At 50.7% G+C, this 16,344-nt stretch overlaps 1 protein-coding gene across 8 annotated transcripts in view; it reads right to left on the reverse strand.

The window, feature by feature from the left end:
* The window catches only part of STIM1 (stromal interaction molecule 1), a 100,794-nt gene that overhangs the window by 62,268 nt on the left and 22,182 nt on the right, over positions 1-16,344 (reverse strand). For 6 of the 8 annotated variants that reach the window (XM_075099572.1, XM_075099391.1, XM_075099746.1 and 3 more), the window contains exon 2: positions 744-877. In XM_075099572.1, coding sequence (XP_074955673.1) covers positions 744-877 — 134 coding nt within the window. The remainder of the gene's footprint in view (positions 1-743; positions 878-16,344) is intronic. The other 2 variants (XM_075099661.1, XM_075099487.1) reach the window with 1 other exon arrangement.

Consider the following 16,344-nt stretch of genomic DNA (forward strand, 5'->3'; position numbering starts at 1 on the left):
TTTAGCCTCCAACACCTTGACTTACTTATTCAGATGCCAGTCTCCTTATCAGACAGAATCCCCCACCTTGCACAGCGCCTTGAAAAGAGCACCTACTGCAGCTGAGGCAACATCATAAGCAAACAGCTTCCCCTTTTCTACTAGTCACTTATTCCTATTGGTGCTTACATAAGAAAACAACTTTATTTCTCTTCAGTAAAGTTATCAGCTAAAATCTCCACGGCCAAGACAACAAAAAAACGTTCCTTTTTCCCAGCAGCGTGCACACGTGCACTGAACTGTTCTAGCTGGGTTGGTGGAAGAACATAGTAAACACTGCTATGTGAAGGAGACAGCAGCCAGTGTATTTGCTCAACAGCGACAGAGAGGCTCAGAGAGCTGTTTCCCAACCCCACGATTAAAAAAAGGAATGAAATTACAACAATCATGTAAACCAATCTCCATGTCTTTCAGTGTTGGAATAAATGGATAATCCTTGTGTGCAGAAAAAGATTAAGTGGCTAGAAACCCCCAGAACAGAGGAAAAGCCATAGACACTGAAGATTACAGTACCGTAATACACCGTTTGGATCAGAAATTTGGCTCAGGGCGGCACATTGCTTCCTCTGCCAGACGAGGAGATAGGCAGCCAACGGCGTAAGAGTTTGCACACCTGAATTTCAGGCACCCCGCCACAACAGCATTACCCAGAACAGAACAGCCCACTGTGTGGGAGAAGGACGGCAAAGCAGCCGAGCACTAACCTCGTCGCTCTCCTCTACGTCCACGTTGCCGTTGGCATCATCATCCATCTGCTTGTGGATGTTGCGGACGGCTTCGAAGCTGAGCTGCTCGTCTTCATCGTGGCACAGGGGCTTGTCAATGCGGCAGAATTCTGCTGAGGAAGAAAACACCAATGTTAGGCAGCCCGTACCAAAAATATTGCCACCATGTCCTCTCACTCAGCTTCTTGTGTTTGAAAAGCCCTCGCTGAGCACTAGAAACAGCATCCCAGTGCCGTCATTCACAGCAGGGGTACGTGCCACAGCCAGGGTCCTGCGAAATCCCTAACAGCAAAGGGTAGGTCATGGCCTCGACGAGGCTGCTCTTCTCCACGTCAACTGCTTCAGCGTTTCCTCCGCCCCGGGGCTCCCGGCGTGCCTCCTAGGGCAGGTCACACAGCTGGGGCTTTCTCCTGCCCGCACGGTGTCCGCCGACGCCCCGCTGGCAGGGGAGGCGCAGGGCTGCAGCTATATCCTACCTCCTACTTCACAAGCTTTATTTCTCCCTTGGAGATTGTTAGTGTTGGCGCAGCCTCTAGCTAGGCCATTTGGAGAGTAAGAGCTGTATGTTTATACAACATGTCAATTAAAAAAAGTTAGCCTTCTTCCCGATTATGAAATTGACTTTTCTGGCTTGCTTTCACATATTTTTCTACACTTCAAGATTAACGCTTTACATTTCGCTGCATGCCTGAGTCCTTGTGAGCAGCAAACGTGGCCGATCCATCCCTTCCACAGCGCTGCCGCGTGCGATGCGTGACTCACGGCGACAACCGCAGACCAACGCTGCGGCGCCCGAGACAAAAGCACAGATGCCAGGCTCTAAAAACATCCCCCAAAGGTGAGCTCTTTGTATCACACCCATTAAGAAAAACCCTGACATAGAGGCTGTGTCAGATTCACTGTAAGCAGGTGATGATTAAGAATCATCCAGCGCGACTGCTGTGAAACCAGTTTAACAGCTCCTGGCCCCGTTCCCATTAGAAAGGCCTCATGTTCAAAAAAAAATCTAAGAGAATTCAGACTGGACTTCTGTGAATTTAAGCAGAAAAGTCCAAATCACGTATGAGCTCAAACCAAACTCTAAGATGATCCTCTCAAGATAAGACAAGCTTATTTACAGGAAACGTAGATGGATTTTCTCCTGCTGCTGCTATACGCGCCGTACCTGCCGGGAATAGCTGGGCACGCGCTCGCCTTGCTAGCCAAAGAGGAGCATTTGGGCTATCCACCTCTCCGTCACATCTAGCAAGTACTTGGATTCACTATCAATACAAAAGACTTCTGAACATTAAAGGCACAGAAGTTTTAAAAATTATTTTAATTATTTTCACACACACTACACAATCCCTATGGAAAAAAAAATTTCAAGAGGAAGTCCAAAACCCTCTTACACAGAGGCTCTGACAGAATATACGTTATTTAGAAATCCACTCAAGTCAATTTGCTTGTGAAGCTGAGGGCTCACCCCACCAGACCTGGCTGCCAATAGCCCCGCTTTGGCCCTGCCCTGGGGAGGAACAAGCCCAGCACCAGCATGGGCTGGGGCCACCCGGCTGGAAAGCAGCTTGGCAGAGAAGGTCCTGCTGGGCACCAAGCTGGCCACGGGCAGTGGTGGCCAAGGGTGTCCTGGGCCGCGTCGGGGGGAGCGTGGCCAGCAGGGCGAGGGAGGGGATCCTCAGCCGAGAGGCCTGGGGCTGCTCAGCCTGGAGCGGCGAGGGCTCGGGCATCTCGTCCACCTGCATCAACACCTGCAGGGAGGGTGCCGGGCGGCCGGAGCCAGGCTCTTCCCAGTGGTGCCCACTGCCAGGAGCAGAGCCCCATGGCACACGCTGCAGCACAGGAGGGTCCCTCTGAACATCGGGAAACACTTGTCCCCGTGAGGCTGCCCGAGGCCCGGCACAGCTTGCCCAGGGAGGTGGTGGAGTCTCATATGGGAGATACTCCGTAGCCGTGTGGACACGGTCGTGGGCCACCAGCCCTGGGTGAGCGGGGGGTTGGACCAGAGGGACCCACCTCAGCCAGCCTGGGCTTCTGGAACAGCGCGGATCCCCATACGCAAGCACAGAGCCCCCCGCACGGGGGGAAACCGCACCGACACCGGCTGGTCGCGTGTGCATTTCCAGATTTCACAGTGCAAACCCACCCCCCAGCCCTTCTGGACTGGGTGAAAAACAACCAGCCAAACCCTAAACACCGCCGCGAACTTAAGCTCAGCGAATCACACACGCAGCCACGGTGCACGCAGCTCTTGCAGGCGCGCGTTTTGCTCACGTGCAAACGCAGGTGGTATCAGCTAGCAAAGTTTCCGAGCTCAGTGCAGCTTCAGCCATACGCTACTTATTCTTAAATATTTGTAAGAACTCACTGTGGGGGAAAAAAAAAAACCCAAAACAAAAAAAGAAAAAAACAAAAAACAAAAACTGGAAGGGAAAAAAAAAAAAAGAAAAAGCCCACTCAAAGAAACCCCTCCAAAAAACCCAGAAGCAAACAACCAAACAGCAAACAAGCAACGAGAATGCCATGTAAATCTGTTGCTTTTCCTCATCTTGTGTCCCCACACTAAATACGTGGCTCACAACGAGCTTTATTGCATATGTATCCCTAATCAGGAGACTGAATAACATATCCCAGGTTTAATTTTGAGGAACATAAGCCAATGATCAGGAATTTAATTTTAACTTTACTTACCTGCAGCAGAATAAATTGTGTTCTTCAAAGTCATATACTCCTTAAACAAAGTCACCCATCCACTTAGATGGATACCAGAGCGTTATTCAAACCTGACCAAGCCCTTTATCACACTTGTAACCATTATTTCTGGTGTGTTTATATATACACACACACACCCCCAATGTATTCTCAAGATCTTAGCTATGGATTTTGCACAAGCATGTTTCAAATACTGAACTAATTTCGTATGATGCTGCATAAGATCGTACATTATAAACTGAAAGTGGTTTTGTGGGGTTTTGTTTGTTTTTCCAGATAAGGTGCCCTGCTCAGATGACCAAGCTTGTGTGTTACGTGCAGGAAACCCTCACAGCCGATCATCCTTCAGCGCTCCAGAGAACAGCGATATCCTCGTGATGAACCATCTCCAGGAAATCTATCTGTACATTAGGTAAACAACTGCGCCCCATGCACATGTGCTAAAAATTGCCATCATTAAATACCCAAATCCATTTACACTTTGCTAATGGCAACGATTAAGTATGGATGGCTGTCATTGCCACACACCCCTGCCCCATGCCCCGCTGCCCCCCCCCGCCCCCGAGGCGGGCATCATCCCCACTCCAGGAAAGACCAAAAGCCCTCAAAACCACAAACCAAAAAAAATCTTAAAAACTAGAATTGCCCTAAAAATTCCACATCTGGTCTATCCTTTACAGCTTTTTAAGAAGAATGGGCTTCTAATCTCCAACGCTGGGGTAAAAATGGGTAAGAGAAGCCCTTGAGACCTCAAAGGCGGGCGCAGCAGGCGGCTGTACTGGCGCAGCCCTGTTTCTTATATGGCTTCACCCTGATCACACACAGAGCAGGTCAGAGCAGGTTTTGTTGGTCCCTAAAAGTCTCTCTTACTCAAGGCTGGTGGGTAAACCGTCCCAATGGGTTCTCCGGCTCGGTGACGCAGTGCCGCTGCAGGCAGAGCGGCCGGCAGCCCACGCCGCCGCGTGTGCCCCGCACGTACAGCCTCAGCCCTGCTCTAGAGCAGCACAGCAAGCCCTGCCGCCAACAGGCACAGGGCGTCAGACACCACGGCCCTTCGGACACGCTACTCTCCGCTAAGGTGGCCTCTGCTAACCCACAGACGAACCGTGTTTATCAAGGGGAGGCACCCGTTTTTGTCAGAAAAGCAGGTTTTTAAAAAGGGGCTCTCTGGCATGAAGAACCCGATGGATTTATCTCGTGATTTAATGCTGGGAGAAGACATGCGGTACAATCTCCTGCTGCAAAACAGCCCCAGCGAGGACTCAGACCATAGGTGTGCACAGGCGCGCATCAGGGAGTATGGGTGGCGGAGGTAGCACCACCGCAGCGGCTCTCGGCTGGCTTCGCCCCAACTTCACCAACGTACATTGATGCTTTAACGTGAATCTTATCAGAAGGAAGTCCCGCTTGTGTAAAGCTGCCTGAGCAGAAGCCCACATTAACAGCCAAGCCTTCACCCGCTGGGCTGACGTGAGGGTGCCCATCACAGCCAGAACAAAGCCCCAGGCTGTGCTCCTCTCCCTTGGGTGTAACAGCCCCCCCAGCACCCTGCTTGTCCACCCACCCCAGTATCCAGCCACTCGGGGCCTGGGGTTGCATCTTCTTCAGTGACTTCTTTTTAGGACCCTGTGATCAATGACAAAGCGTTTTGTATCAGAGCACTTCTGTGAGTTGCAAGTATTGCCTGGAACCGGCACAATTTGGGCTGAATTTATAGGTTTGGTTTGATTATCTACAAAGATGATGATGATGACTATTATTATTATTATTATTATTATTATTATTATTATTATTATTATTATTATTCTCGGCACCATCTCCTCCTCCTACCTTGTATAGTTGTTGAAAAAGCAGGAGAAAATATGAAACAGTTCAGCTCCGGAAGAACCAGGCCCACCGCGCCTCCCTGAGCGGGGCACTCCAAGAGGCCGCATGCAAAACAGCACCAAGGCAAAATGCAAACCAAATGCAAAGATTCACCAGCCTCTACCAGATTACTTTACATTAACAGCCATTTCCTCTCTCTCCAGTCCAAATTACCTCACACACCTATTGCTGTCCTTTCATCCTTTGCTAACTTCAGTTAAAAAAAAAAACAACCACCACCAAAATTTATCTAGAACTGAGTAGATCAGATTTTTTCAAGCTCACCTATGAAAACCCCACACAAAATGTTTGTAAGAAACAGAAAAAAAATTCATAGAAGGAGGAATTCCTCCCTCCGCTGACAAGTCGCCGTGCCCAGCTGTGGGACATGGAGCTGCGTCCCCCCACCGGCTCCCACAACCAAACCAGAGTCTAAACAAGACCCCTCCCTTTCGGTCCAGCAGGGCAAATACTGGGTGGGGCACCTGTCAGGATGCTCCATCTGAAGGTTTGGGTTTCTGCATTCATCAGCTGAAGAAAACAAGCACTGGAATGTGCTGCTCCTCCTAACAGATATGACAAGACGACTTGGGCAGTGATGGAGACTACTTGGGCGTTCCCCAAGAGGCAGGGCTGGTGTCCTGCTGCTTCACAAACCTCGGGCAGTTTACCCTACACTAGCTCGTGGCCACCCATATGGCCAGGGAAGTCCATCAGCCCAATAAAGCGGTGACCAAAACCAGTGAGTGAGCTGAGAAAGCTCTCCCCTCCCCGGCCCAGCGGGGGCATGGGCCTCCTCGCCCCGCGTTGCTGACGGCCAGCTGCCGTAGGAAGCCGGTGGAGATGAGGGACCCGTGAGCTCATGGAGCCTGCGCTTGGACCTGGGAAAAACCTCTGGTACGGCAACACATGGCAACCGCAGCGGCAGCCAGGGACAACGTCGCGGCAGTTCAGGAGGTGAAGTCAGTGTTTCCCTGCTCGGGTGTGCCAGGAAGCCTCCGTTCTTCCGTTACACCTTGGCCGGCAGCAGGAGATGGAAGGGCGACTAACGGCACTGCGTAGCGCGGCCACGATATTGGTATTGCCCGAGTATCTCACAGCAACCAGGGTGAAGTGATTTTTTTGTCTGTGTAATTTTGGTTGATTTTAGTTGGCAAGAGAGAGGAACTTGGCAGAATTATTTTAAATATTATTGGATGCCGTAACACTGATTTGCACAGATTTGGTTTTCCTCTCCTCCACCTACCCTGCAAGAGTTTTCTCCTTAGCTACTGCAAAATTAGCTCAGAACTTTGGGCTGGGCCTTTTCTGCAATGATTTATCATGCTGACCTCAGTGACAGAGAACAAGAACACAGGATGGTCATTGTATTTATACTGCCTTTGGACATGACTTCAGATGGAAAAATGAAATCAGGCTAAAAGATATCTCCCAAAATATTACGAGATCATCTTGTTCGGAGCCTGTGCTTATTATCGTAGCAATGAATGTAGCAACACTAAGGCAAAGTTCAAATTATAGGAAGGAAAGGTCATGTTATTATAAAACAAGAGTGGGTTTATTCTTATTAACACCATGATAGCCACATAACTCTTGAGCCCCACACCACGTCGGTCCAAGTGGCCCATCCAGCAGTCAGGCAACAAGACATGTATTGAAGTGATCTTGCCCAGGTTTCTCACAACCACAAGGACAACCCAGGGAGTATTTGTAACACAAATGCTAAGAACTAGGCACAACTGCAGTTGCGAGAATGGCCCCTGTTGATAACCAAAACACCATCAACAGTAATCAAGCTAGTAAATCTCGAGGAGGAACTTGTTGTTTGCATCAAGGCCAGAAAAAGCCTGAATAAGGGCACAAGTAATTTAATCAGCAGAAGACCATGCACTGATAACAGTATGGTCATGAGGTTTCACCAGACAGCGTGGGCCATTCTCCCCCACCCTGTTATCTCAAGGCAAGGACAAGCTGCAGCTGTAAAAATACCCAAAACGCAGAAACCAAGACCAGGGGCAGCAACCTTGCCTAAGGTTTATGGAAGATTAATCAGAAAATATCCCTTGTCTCATAACGGAAGACAAAAAAAAAAAAAAAAAAGACCTATCCAAAAGCCACATCATCTCTTGGGTTCCTCCTGACCCATTGATAACGTAAATGAGGCCACACCTTGCCCTCCGTGTCACATGCAATGACACTCCATGTCAGGCCACTCAGCTATGGCGCCTGGCACCTTCAGTGAGTAAAAGCCTTGAAATGAGTGAGAAATTGGTTTTGTTTAAATAACATCTTCCTCTTCCAGAAGGCCCAGCACTGATTTTTGCTAGAGCAGCCTCTACAGAGCGACTGGCTGTCTGGCCCTCACCACTGGTCCCAGCTTGTTCCTAGGTGGCAGGCCCCACCAGGATTTAGGGGTGACTTCTGGACCCCTCAGGAACTGACATCACCATCTTTACTCGACCCTCCCACCCCACCTCTCTGAGTCATCAGGAGCCTTTTGTTTCTTCATTGTTTTATGCCCTGTTCGTTATCTACCCACTATCACCTCTTAATAGTCTTTCCTTTCAGAAGAAAAAGTCCCTTTTCCCCCAACAGGTGTCTGGCAATGGTGGCCCCAGGCCTGGGCACTATCAACACATGCCATCTTGATGTCCCTTCTCCTGCCATTGTTCTGGGCTCCCACCCACCTTCACCCCCACTAAAGGTATTCTGCAATCTCCTAGGAGCAGGCTGCCCGGGGTCATCCACCTGGGTGCCACCACCCAGGAGATCATCAACAGACCCCTAGGCAGACGAGATAGAGTAGACTAGGCAGAGCTGGAGAGACATCTGCCATGAAAACAGTTTGGGCTGGTTTTATGAACAGATCCGAAAGACACGTCCCACAAAACGTCTTGAGAAATGGTACTTCCCAGTCTTCTCCCTTCTGCTGCAACCGCCTTGTCAGCCCCAGCCCACTCTGAAAGGGCAAGAGGCAACGAACTGCCACACACGAAATCTGACTTAAACATCAGAAAAGGCATTTTTAACTTTTACTTTATTTCATTTAGGGTGCTCAAGCACCGGCACAAGCTGCCCAGAGAGGATGGGGAGTCTCCATCCATGGCGACAGTCGAAACTCAGCTGGACACGACCCTGGCCAACCAGGGCCAACCAGCTCTGGGTGACTCTGCTTGAGCAGCGTCGGAGAGGACCATCTCCAGAAGTCCCTGCCAGGCTCAGTGACTCTAACATTCAACTATTTTATTCCAGATCTTTCCTTTCTCTTGGGAGATTCTCTCAATGAGAATTCTGTTTGTTTAATTTCAGGCTTTCTCAATTTTTTTTTTTCCACAAGGTCCCATTACCTTTAATAACACTGAAAAGCTGCATTAATGCCATCGCAGCCGATTGCCCCGGTAGCACCGAGCTTTACAGCAAGAGCAGCCACCGGGATAGGATTAGCTAGCAGTTTAATTATAAAAACCGTCATTTCCATAACTCGCTTTTATAAAACACTGGAATGGCAGCCAAAAAAAGTGTCTTACATTTGGGGAACAAGAACTGTTTACATATTTTTACTAACAGAAACAAGGACTCAGCTTAATTTCCTTGGTCAGGGTTCTTCCCCTAAGACTCTGGTTTTCAATTTAAAAAAAAAAAAGCCAATGACAACTTAATAAATTTTAGCAAGAGCATCACATGGTTTTGTAAGGAATGTATCCGGAGACCCTGGAGGGGCAAGGAAAATGAAAGGGAACCGAGGTATCTTGCAAGGCTCAGAGCAGCAACACTGCAAGCAAGGCAAAAAAGGGCAGAGTAATCATAGTTTTCAAGCTCTAATTACCAAGCAATAGGGCACAACAAAGTTGTGAGAGTATACAACCACTTCCACTGTCATAAACGTACTCAAAGTGTTTTTATACTACAAGTTTACACTATACAGCTGGATATTATTTACTATATAAGGAACTGTCAGCCACTACTCCGTGTTTAACATGTAATACTTGTCCACAAACGCATGTGAAAATGCACACACAAAACCTTTTTTTCTTTTTTTTTTAAAGGTGAATTTGTCACACAGAATTGGGATTTCAACACATTCCCGTCTCCCTGTTCTGTTCGAACCAGCTCCCACGGCAGTAAAACTCCTTCCCTGGGAGGCGCAGAAGCAGGGCACAACGTCTTGCTCCAGAACGTGTGTCATATCACGGAGTTGCACACAATTCACCAGCATTGAAACACGGACCTCATCCATCCTCCCGGAGAGCCTGGGCACTCCAGCCGGTTACTTTCATAGCGGTTTTTTGTAGGTAGAAGGTTCCAGCTGACGGGAGTTTCCGGAGGAGCAGACGAAGGACAGCATTCAAGCGTCTTGCTCAACACCACTAAATTATTCACATCCTCTTGCTGCTGTGTTACATTATCATCACCTCTGAACCAGTGGGGTCTGCACCATTCAGTTAAATAGAAATACACCAGAGTCACCCAGTTTTCCACTCCACTTAATACAGATCGCTGCAAACCACTTTTGTGGCACAGACCCCCGGTTCCTCACCGGCGCACAAGTAACCCACCCCGCGAGTCTTACTAGGAAACCTTCAACTGTTAAGTACATCATTAGCAGGAGTTCAAAGATATACTTCTTCCCTTTAATGAAACAGCTTGCACGATAAAAAAAAAAAAACCCTGTACCTGACTCAAATTAAATAGTCTAGGAAAAATGTAAATACAGCCAGAGATTAGATCATTTGATCTCCGATATACTTTTAAAGAAAGTAACAACGCCCTTGGGTGACTCTGCAGGAAGGTCCCACTAAAAACGTTCACAAACCCTCTAAAACCAGTGTTCAGAGAAACAACCCGTGCAGAATTCAGGGGACATTCACAGGAACGTGGACCGCCTTCACTTTAACTTTGGTATAGGGTTACTTATTTTCAGATATAACGGATGTTTATTAACGCTGAGGTGTAAATATTTCTCACTATAAAAATATTTTAGAAATTCCTCATATTTCTCATGAGCAATTCTGCACCAGTGCTCTGGAACAGCCACTTTTCTGAAGTCATTCCCCAGACTCACAGCGTCGGCCGTGCACCCAGAGACCCGACTGAGCTTCCCCCTTGCCCACTGCGCCCCCCATCCCCGTTCCCAGAGCAGGGAGCTCCAGCCCTTTTCCAGCCAGATCCAACCCCCTCCCGGTCCCCGGCAGCGCAGGCGAAGCTGCGTGAGGACCTGGGACCGCGACCCACCACGCCGGATGCTCTCCAGGTGCTGCCAGAACAGCTCTCCTCTCCCAGGTTGTGGGACAAAGCCCATGGCCTTCTGCTGATGCATCCTGAGCTTGACAGGTGTCGCCTGTCCCCAGCACCGCGGCTCATTTCTGCCCTGGCTTCCTTAGAACCGGCCGTGACTCGGCGGCGCTGGAACAGACGCCCAGAGGGGAGCATCAGGAGGGACGCTGACACCCCGCACCGGGCTGACGGGGTGCTGGGCTGGTGCTAGCACCCCAAGCTGGGCAGGGGAGCGGCTGTGCACCACCAGCCCTCCTCTGAACCCACCCTCGGCACCCACTGGGACCCGCAGCACCCCTGGGCCACGTAGATCCTAAGCATGCCACCACAACGGGGAATTATTTTAGAAATATAGCCTGAAAGTCTAAAAACCCTTTTTTTCACTCCCAGCTGAAAACCCTCCGGCGGAGCAGTCCTGCGCTTGCATCGAGCGGGAGGTCGCCGGCTTCCCCGCAGCTCCCGTAAGCACATCGCTGAGCCAGGCAGCGCTCCACACCCGCACCCAACCCTGCTGCGCCCAGGGCTGTCCAACGGACATAAAATATTTGAGTGGTAAATATTCCTTCTAAGATATCTCTCTCTCAAATGCCTTATCGGTACGCCACAAACAGCAGTGCTCTCGGAGGTTACGGGAACTTGCTTCTTCAGGACACCCCACACCTTCACGGGCAAAGCCAGGGACCGGAGCGCGGGGGTCTGCAAGCTGAAAAACCACCACGGTTGCGGCAGAATCCAGGGGTCGCTCCTTGACGTGCACCTCGTTTTGTAGCACCATCCTTTCATATTTTGGGGAATGATAGGCAGAAAGCCACTCTCGCTACCGTTAAAAGGCAGCGCCCAGGCGCCGAGGGGTGCAGCTGGGGAGCTGCGCAGGAGGGAATCGAGGGGGCTGGCTAGCCCTGCAGCACCTGCTCCTGTTCTCCAGGACCCAGGATCAACACTCCCGCTCCGTAAAGAGACAAGGAGGTCACAGCGTGGCCAAAACCAGCCTTACGGATATTTTGAAAGACAAACTCAGTGAGGGGTGGGAAGAAATCAACGTCAGTCTGAAAACCTGTAACAGACAGGAGTCAGCCGCTCCAGCCAGCCGCAGCCCAGGGTACGCGGCTCTGAACGCCGGCTGCTGCGCACGGTGATGCAAAGCTAATAATAATTATTTAAGTGAAAGAAAAAATTGCTAAAAAGTCAGGAAACCACAAAATGGACGAGTGAGTCATTCTTGCCTGAAAAACTTGAGATGCCAAAGAAGGCTAAGAAGAGAACAAAGAAAAACCCACGATCTTTCTGCTGTCCCATCTCATCCTCCTTGACGCACACAAGCCGTTACTGCAGCAGTGTCTGCCCAAAGCCAGGGGTTCCCGGTCCTTGGCACTTCGGTACGCGATACACGACACGAAAAGATACTGGGAGCAAGAAGAGCTCAAGACCCATAATTTCATGTTGCAAACAGAAGCAAAAAGCTTGGTAGCTTTCACAAGGTGGCAGAGTAATACATATTCCCCTCTTGCTCTCAGAGGGTATTTGTTGATAAATGCCTAACACCTAATGCAAACACGTTTTTAATTTCATTACTCGGGCAAGACCAGAATAGATCAGCATTTACCTCACGGCTAGTCGAAGTTGCCCCCAGAGCAATGCACTGTGCAGTAAAGATGTCAATTAAAATTGCAGAATCATAGAATCATAAAAATCACAGTCCTGGAATGTCGTAGGTCAGAAGGGACCTCTGGAGCTCATCCAGGCTCATCCTCCTGCCCAAAGCAGCTCTAAGCAGATCAGGTCGCTCAGGACAGACACCACACATCCCCTCTGGGCCCATCCAGTATTCAGCCACTCTTACGGTAATTTATTTCCCTCCCCACACCTGGTTGGGGCTCCCCGTGGTGCTGCCCGCGTGCGCTGCTCTCCTACCAGCACCGAGCACCTCTGGGAAGGGTCTGGCTCCATCTCTGGGCGCTGCGATGGGGTGGCTGCGGACAGCAGTGAGCTCTCCCTGTGCCCGCCTCTGCCCCAGGCTGAACCACCCCGGTCCCCCCAACCGCCGTGGTGGCTCTTCAGGACTCGCACCAGCATGTCTGCACCTCTTCTGTGCTGGGGAGCCCCAAAGGGGACACAGTACTGCAAGTGCAGCATCACAACTGCCCGATAAAGGGGAGGACCTCCTCCTTGGACCTGACAGACCCCCTCCTGCTGCCCACGCCCAAGGGCACTCTGCCCACGCGCCACTTCTCCAGACCCTCTTCTGCAAAGCTGCTTCCCAGAGTCAGTCCCCAGCCCGTATCATTGAGCAGGGTTATTCCATCCCAGATGCAAGACTTTGCATTTATTTTTGCTGAACTTCAGGTTTAACACAGGCTCCTGCCAGCCCAGGTCCTTCCAAGGGACACCCCTGCCCTCCAACGCTCCGTGATTTGATGTGACCCGCATGAACTACAGCAATCTGCATTCGGCTGTTTCCCAGGTTGAACTGTGCTGCTGCCCGAAAGCGCCGAGTAACACTGGAGGCACGGGGGGACAGGACCGCACACCTGTGAGCCTCAAACAAAGCTGAGAGCAGCTCTGGCTCCATCCACCCCGACCACAGCTCTCTTCTGGAGGCCAAGCCTAGGATCAAAGGAGATACAACACTTCAAAGAACCTACAAAATTAAGGAGAGCTTAAATATGTCGAAAGTATTCTGCAGGCTGGGGAGAAGCTCGGCAATGCTGTGGCTCTGCCTCCGAAAGCAGAGAATATGCCAGACCAGCTCGAAGCCGAGCCGTTCGGCTTCTGCGCAGCGTGGAGGTGGGACTCCTTTATCCCCCGTCTAAATGAACTTGTACCACCACTACCCACCTCAACACAAGTCAGCACAGCTCCCGCTACCTCCAAACGGTCAAATAAAAGCGTCTGACAGAAGAACGTGCAGACTTACAGCGACCAAACGGGCTCTAGGCAGGGAAGCAGCGTGGGTACCTGCAGAGGGTTTCCTGCAGGTGTTGCCCTGCCCTTGCTGCCACGGCACGGACCAGCCCGTGCAGCCACTCCAGGTACTCTGAGGGGGTCAGCAGCCGGCTCCGCTCCCTGGGGCGACCCCCGCCAGCTTTGCAGCCTCCCGCGGAGCCCTACAACTCATCGGCACCTTCGGAGACGCGCGAGGGAGCTGGCACGGGGCCGCCTGGCTGCGGCGGCCGCGACGCCGCTCCCGAGGGCTGCGGAACGCACCCGCGCTCTGCGTTACGCTGCGGACTGCGCACCAAGGGCGAAGCGCCAGGTGCAGCATCGCTTCACGCACACGCTTCCATAACCCCCGATGGCAAAGCGATCCTTGATCGCGCACGGGCTCTCCTTTCTCACCACTGCCCTTTTTTCCTTCAAAGTAAAGGCTTCAGGCCCCGTGGGACACTCAGTAAAGAGCATCTATGGGGCCCGGCAAGGCCGGGGCTGGGACGGGCGGTGGCTCACATCACGAGGACCACGCGCCCTCCTGCAGCCAGCCTGCTCCAAACACCATTTTTTCCCAAATTAACCCTTTTCTCCTATCACTCGCAATCCTAACTCCATTTTCTTCTCCTTCAAAGAGGCTGTGCCAGGGCTGATCGTTGTCTCCTGAATTATGTCACCCTCACGGCAATGGAACCCGACTGATTATATCAGCTGACGTTGAAGTACAAAACTGCACAAGTAAATCAGGAGTAAAATGCATTTTGCCCCATGATTTTTTGCTTATAGCTAGCTATGAGAGCAGTGTTTTGGCTTTCTTGTTTGGTTGGTTGGGTTTTCTTAAATGTGATCTTTATTACTGATATTAAGACTGCTTCAGAAAGTTATCGGCACAGTTTGGAGGCTTTTTATTCATTCTGATTGGGTTGAGAGGAGAAAACGTTCACTTCCTTGTAGACAAACAGCAGCCAAACCAGGAAAAGCAGTTGCAAGCAGCAGCAAGCTTAGGCACAAAAAGCAGCTTTTGTGTTGCAGCTACTTGTATTTCTGATACTCGGATAATTTTACTATTTGAATATTGAAGGGTGTGTGACTCCCTTGTATCTTCACGCGCAGAACTCCTACTGTTCTCGTCCTTTATCCACAACCAAGGCGCCAGCTTAGATCAGACCGCTCCTGGCCCTGGGCCAGCGGAGTGCTGGCATCCCCAAGGCCGGAGGTTCAGCCACCTCCTCGAGCCCCAGCCTCAATGTACTGACCACCTGCGTTATGAAGGCACATCCTTAATATCTAAACAGAATTTCCCCTGCTGCAGTCGGCGTTCACTGCCTCTCAGCCTATCCTTGCAAACCCGAGAAGAGTCTCGCTCCACCTTCTCTGTATCCTCACGCTGCGCAAATCAGGGACCTGCTTTTATGATTTAAAATATTTCATCTTACCCCGTCAAAATTAAAGTTACTTCTAACAGGAAAAAGGCCACCCTTTTTTGCAAGAGCTTTCTTGCAAACTTACAGCTTACAACTCGGAAGGAGTTGTACCTCAAGGCTGAACTGGATTCTTGCTTATTAGTATTTCATTCAGCCGGCGCAGTTAACTCGGCCAGGCAGCTCCCAGCCTAGCAGAGGAATAAGTCACGTTCATAACGCTGGAAGGAAGCAGTTAAATCACCTGCTCCATAGAAACTATCTTTCTATTCTTCCTCTCTTATCTCTTGCTTATTTTTCACAGGATATGAAGAGAGATAAGGGAAGCAGCATCTTAGCTTTACACACCTGCGAGCGGATGCCCGCTCTCCCAACAGCGCCGCGAGCAGCCTGCGCAGCTGGACACACGTCAGCCAGGAAGGCGGCAACGCCGGGAAGAGGAAAAATTGCCACGGATTGCTCCTGAAAGCCAAGCGTGCCTGTCCGTGCAGGTAGCGCAAACTAAAGGGGCTGAGGAAGATTTAAAGCGACTTTAAGTAAAATGCATTTGCTTCAGAGATGAGCTAACCCCTCGCTGGATTAAGCCTTATCGCACGCAGCCCACAGCGGGTGCACACACACCGTGCAGCCGACAGGCTGCTGCCAGTCCCCAGCACAGCTGCCTCACATCTCCCGCTGCAGAGAAAGGAAAGGATAGGAAAAGGTGAGCCTACTTATTATAACTGGAGGACTAAACCCTTTAATTCAGGTTATTCTGGGACAGCTAGCCAGCAGAAGTACGGGCAGCAGCTCTAATGCTCCAACCAAGCCGTCCTTCCTTTCAAAGTTCGATCGCGGCAAAGATTTGACATCTCGATGGTGAAACACTTCAGACCCAGACGGCTCTTCTCGCCAGAGCTGGTTCGTGCTAATACTAATACATTCCCATTACGCCGTGTTGAATTTTCAATTCATTACTTTGTGGAGTGTCCTCAGGAATTTAAAAAGAGATTTCCAATAAGATTAGCGTGGGGGTACAGGGTTTCTGAAATTACCTCCATACATTTACGAGATGGACAGCACAGAGCTGACCCAAAGGCCAGGCTTACACCCCAGGTCTCCTGCTCAGCCAAGTCTCAGCAATACTCAATACCTGGACCAAAGCAAAGGTTCCAGAACCGCTGCTTTATAGGGGCTTTTTCAGAGGCGTCCTTTCCTTCTGCTCTTCTTTCCAGAACCCCTGAGCCGAAATCCCGCCTGCCTCGCCTTCCCGCACCCAGAGGGCAGCTGCAGGAGCACGCTGCCCCAGGAGGACGAGCTTCGCGAGCGGACGCGGCAGAAGGACCTCTTGCATGCGTTGCCCATCCTCCTCCTCTGGTGACAGCCGGGGAATCGAGGCCTCCCCA

This window comes from Phalacrocorax aristotelis, chromosome 1 (genome assembly GCF_949628215.1).
Source record: "Phalacrocorax aristotelis chromosome 1, bGulAri2.1, whole genome shotgun sequence".
In the NCBI taxonomy this organism is placed as follows: Eukaryota; Metazoa; Chordata; class Aves; order Suliformes; family Phalacrocoracidae; genus Phalacrocorax; species Phalacrocorax aristotelis.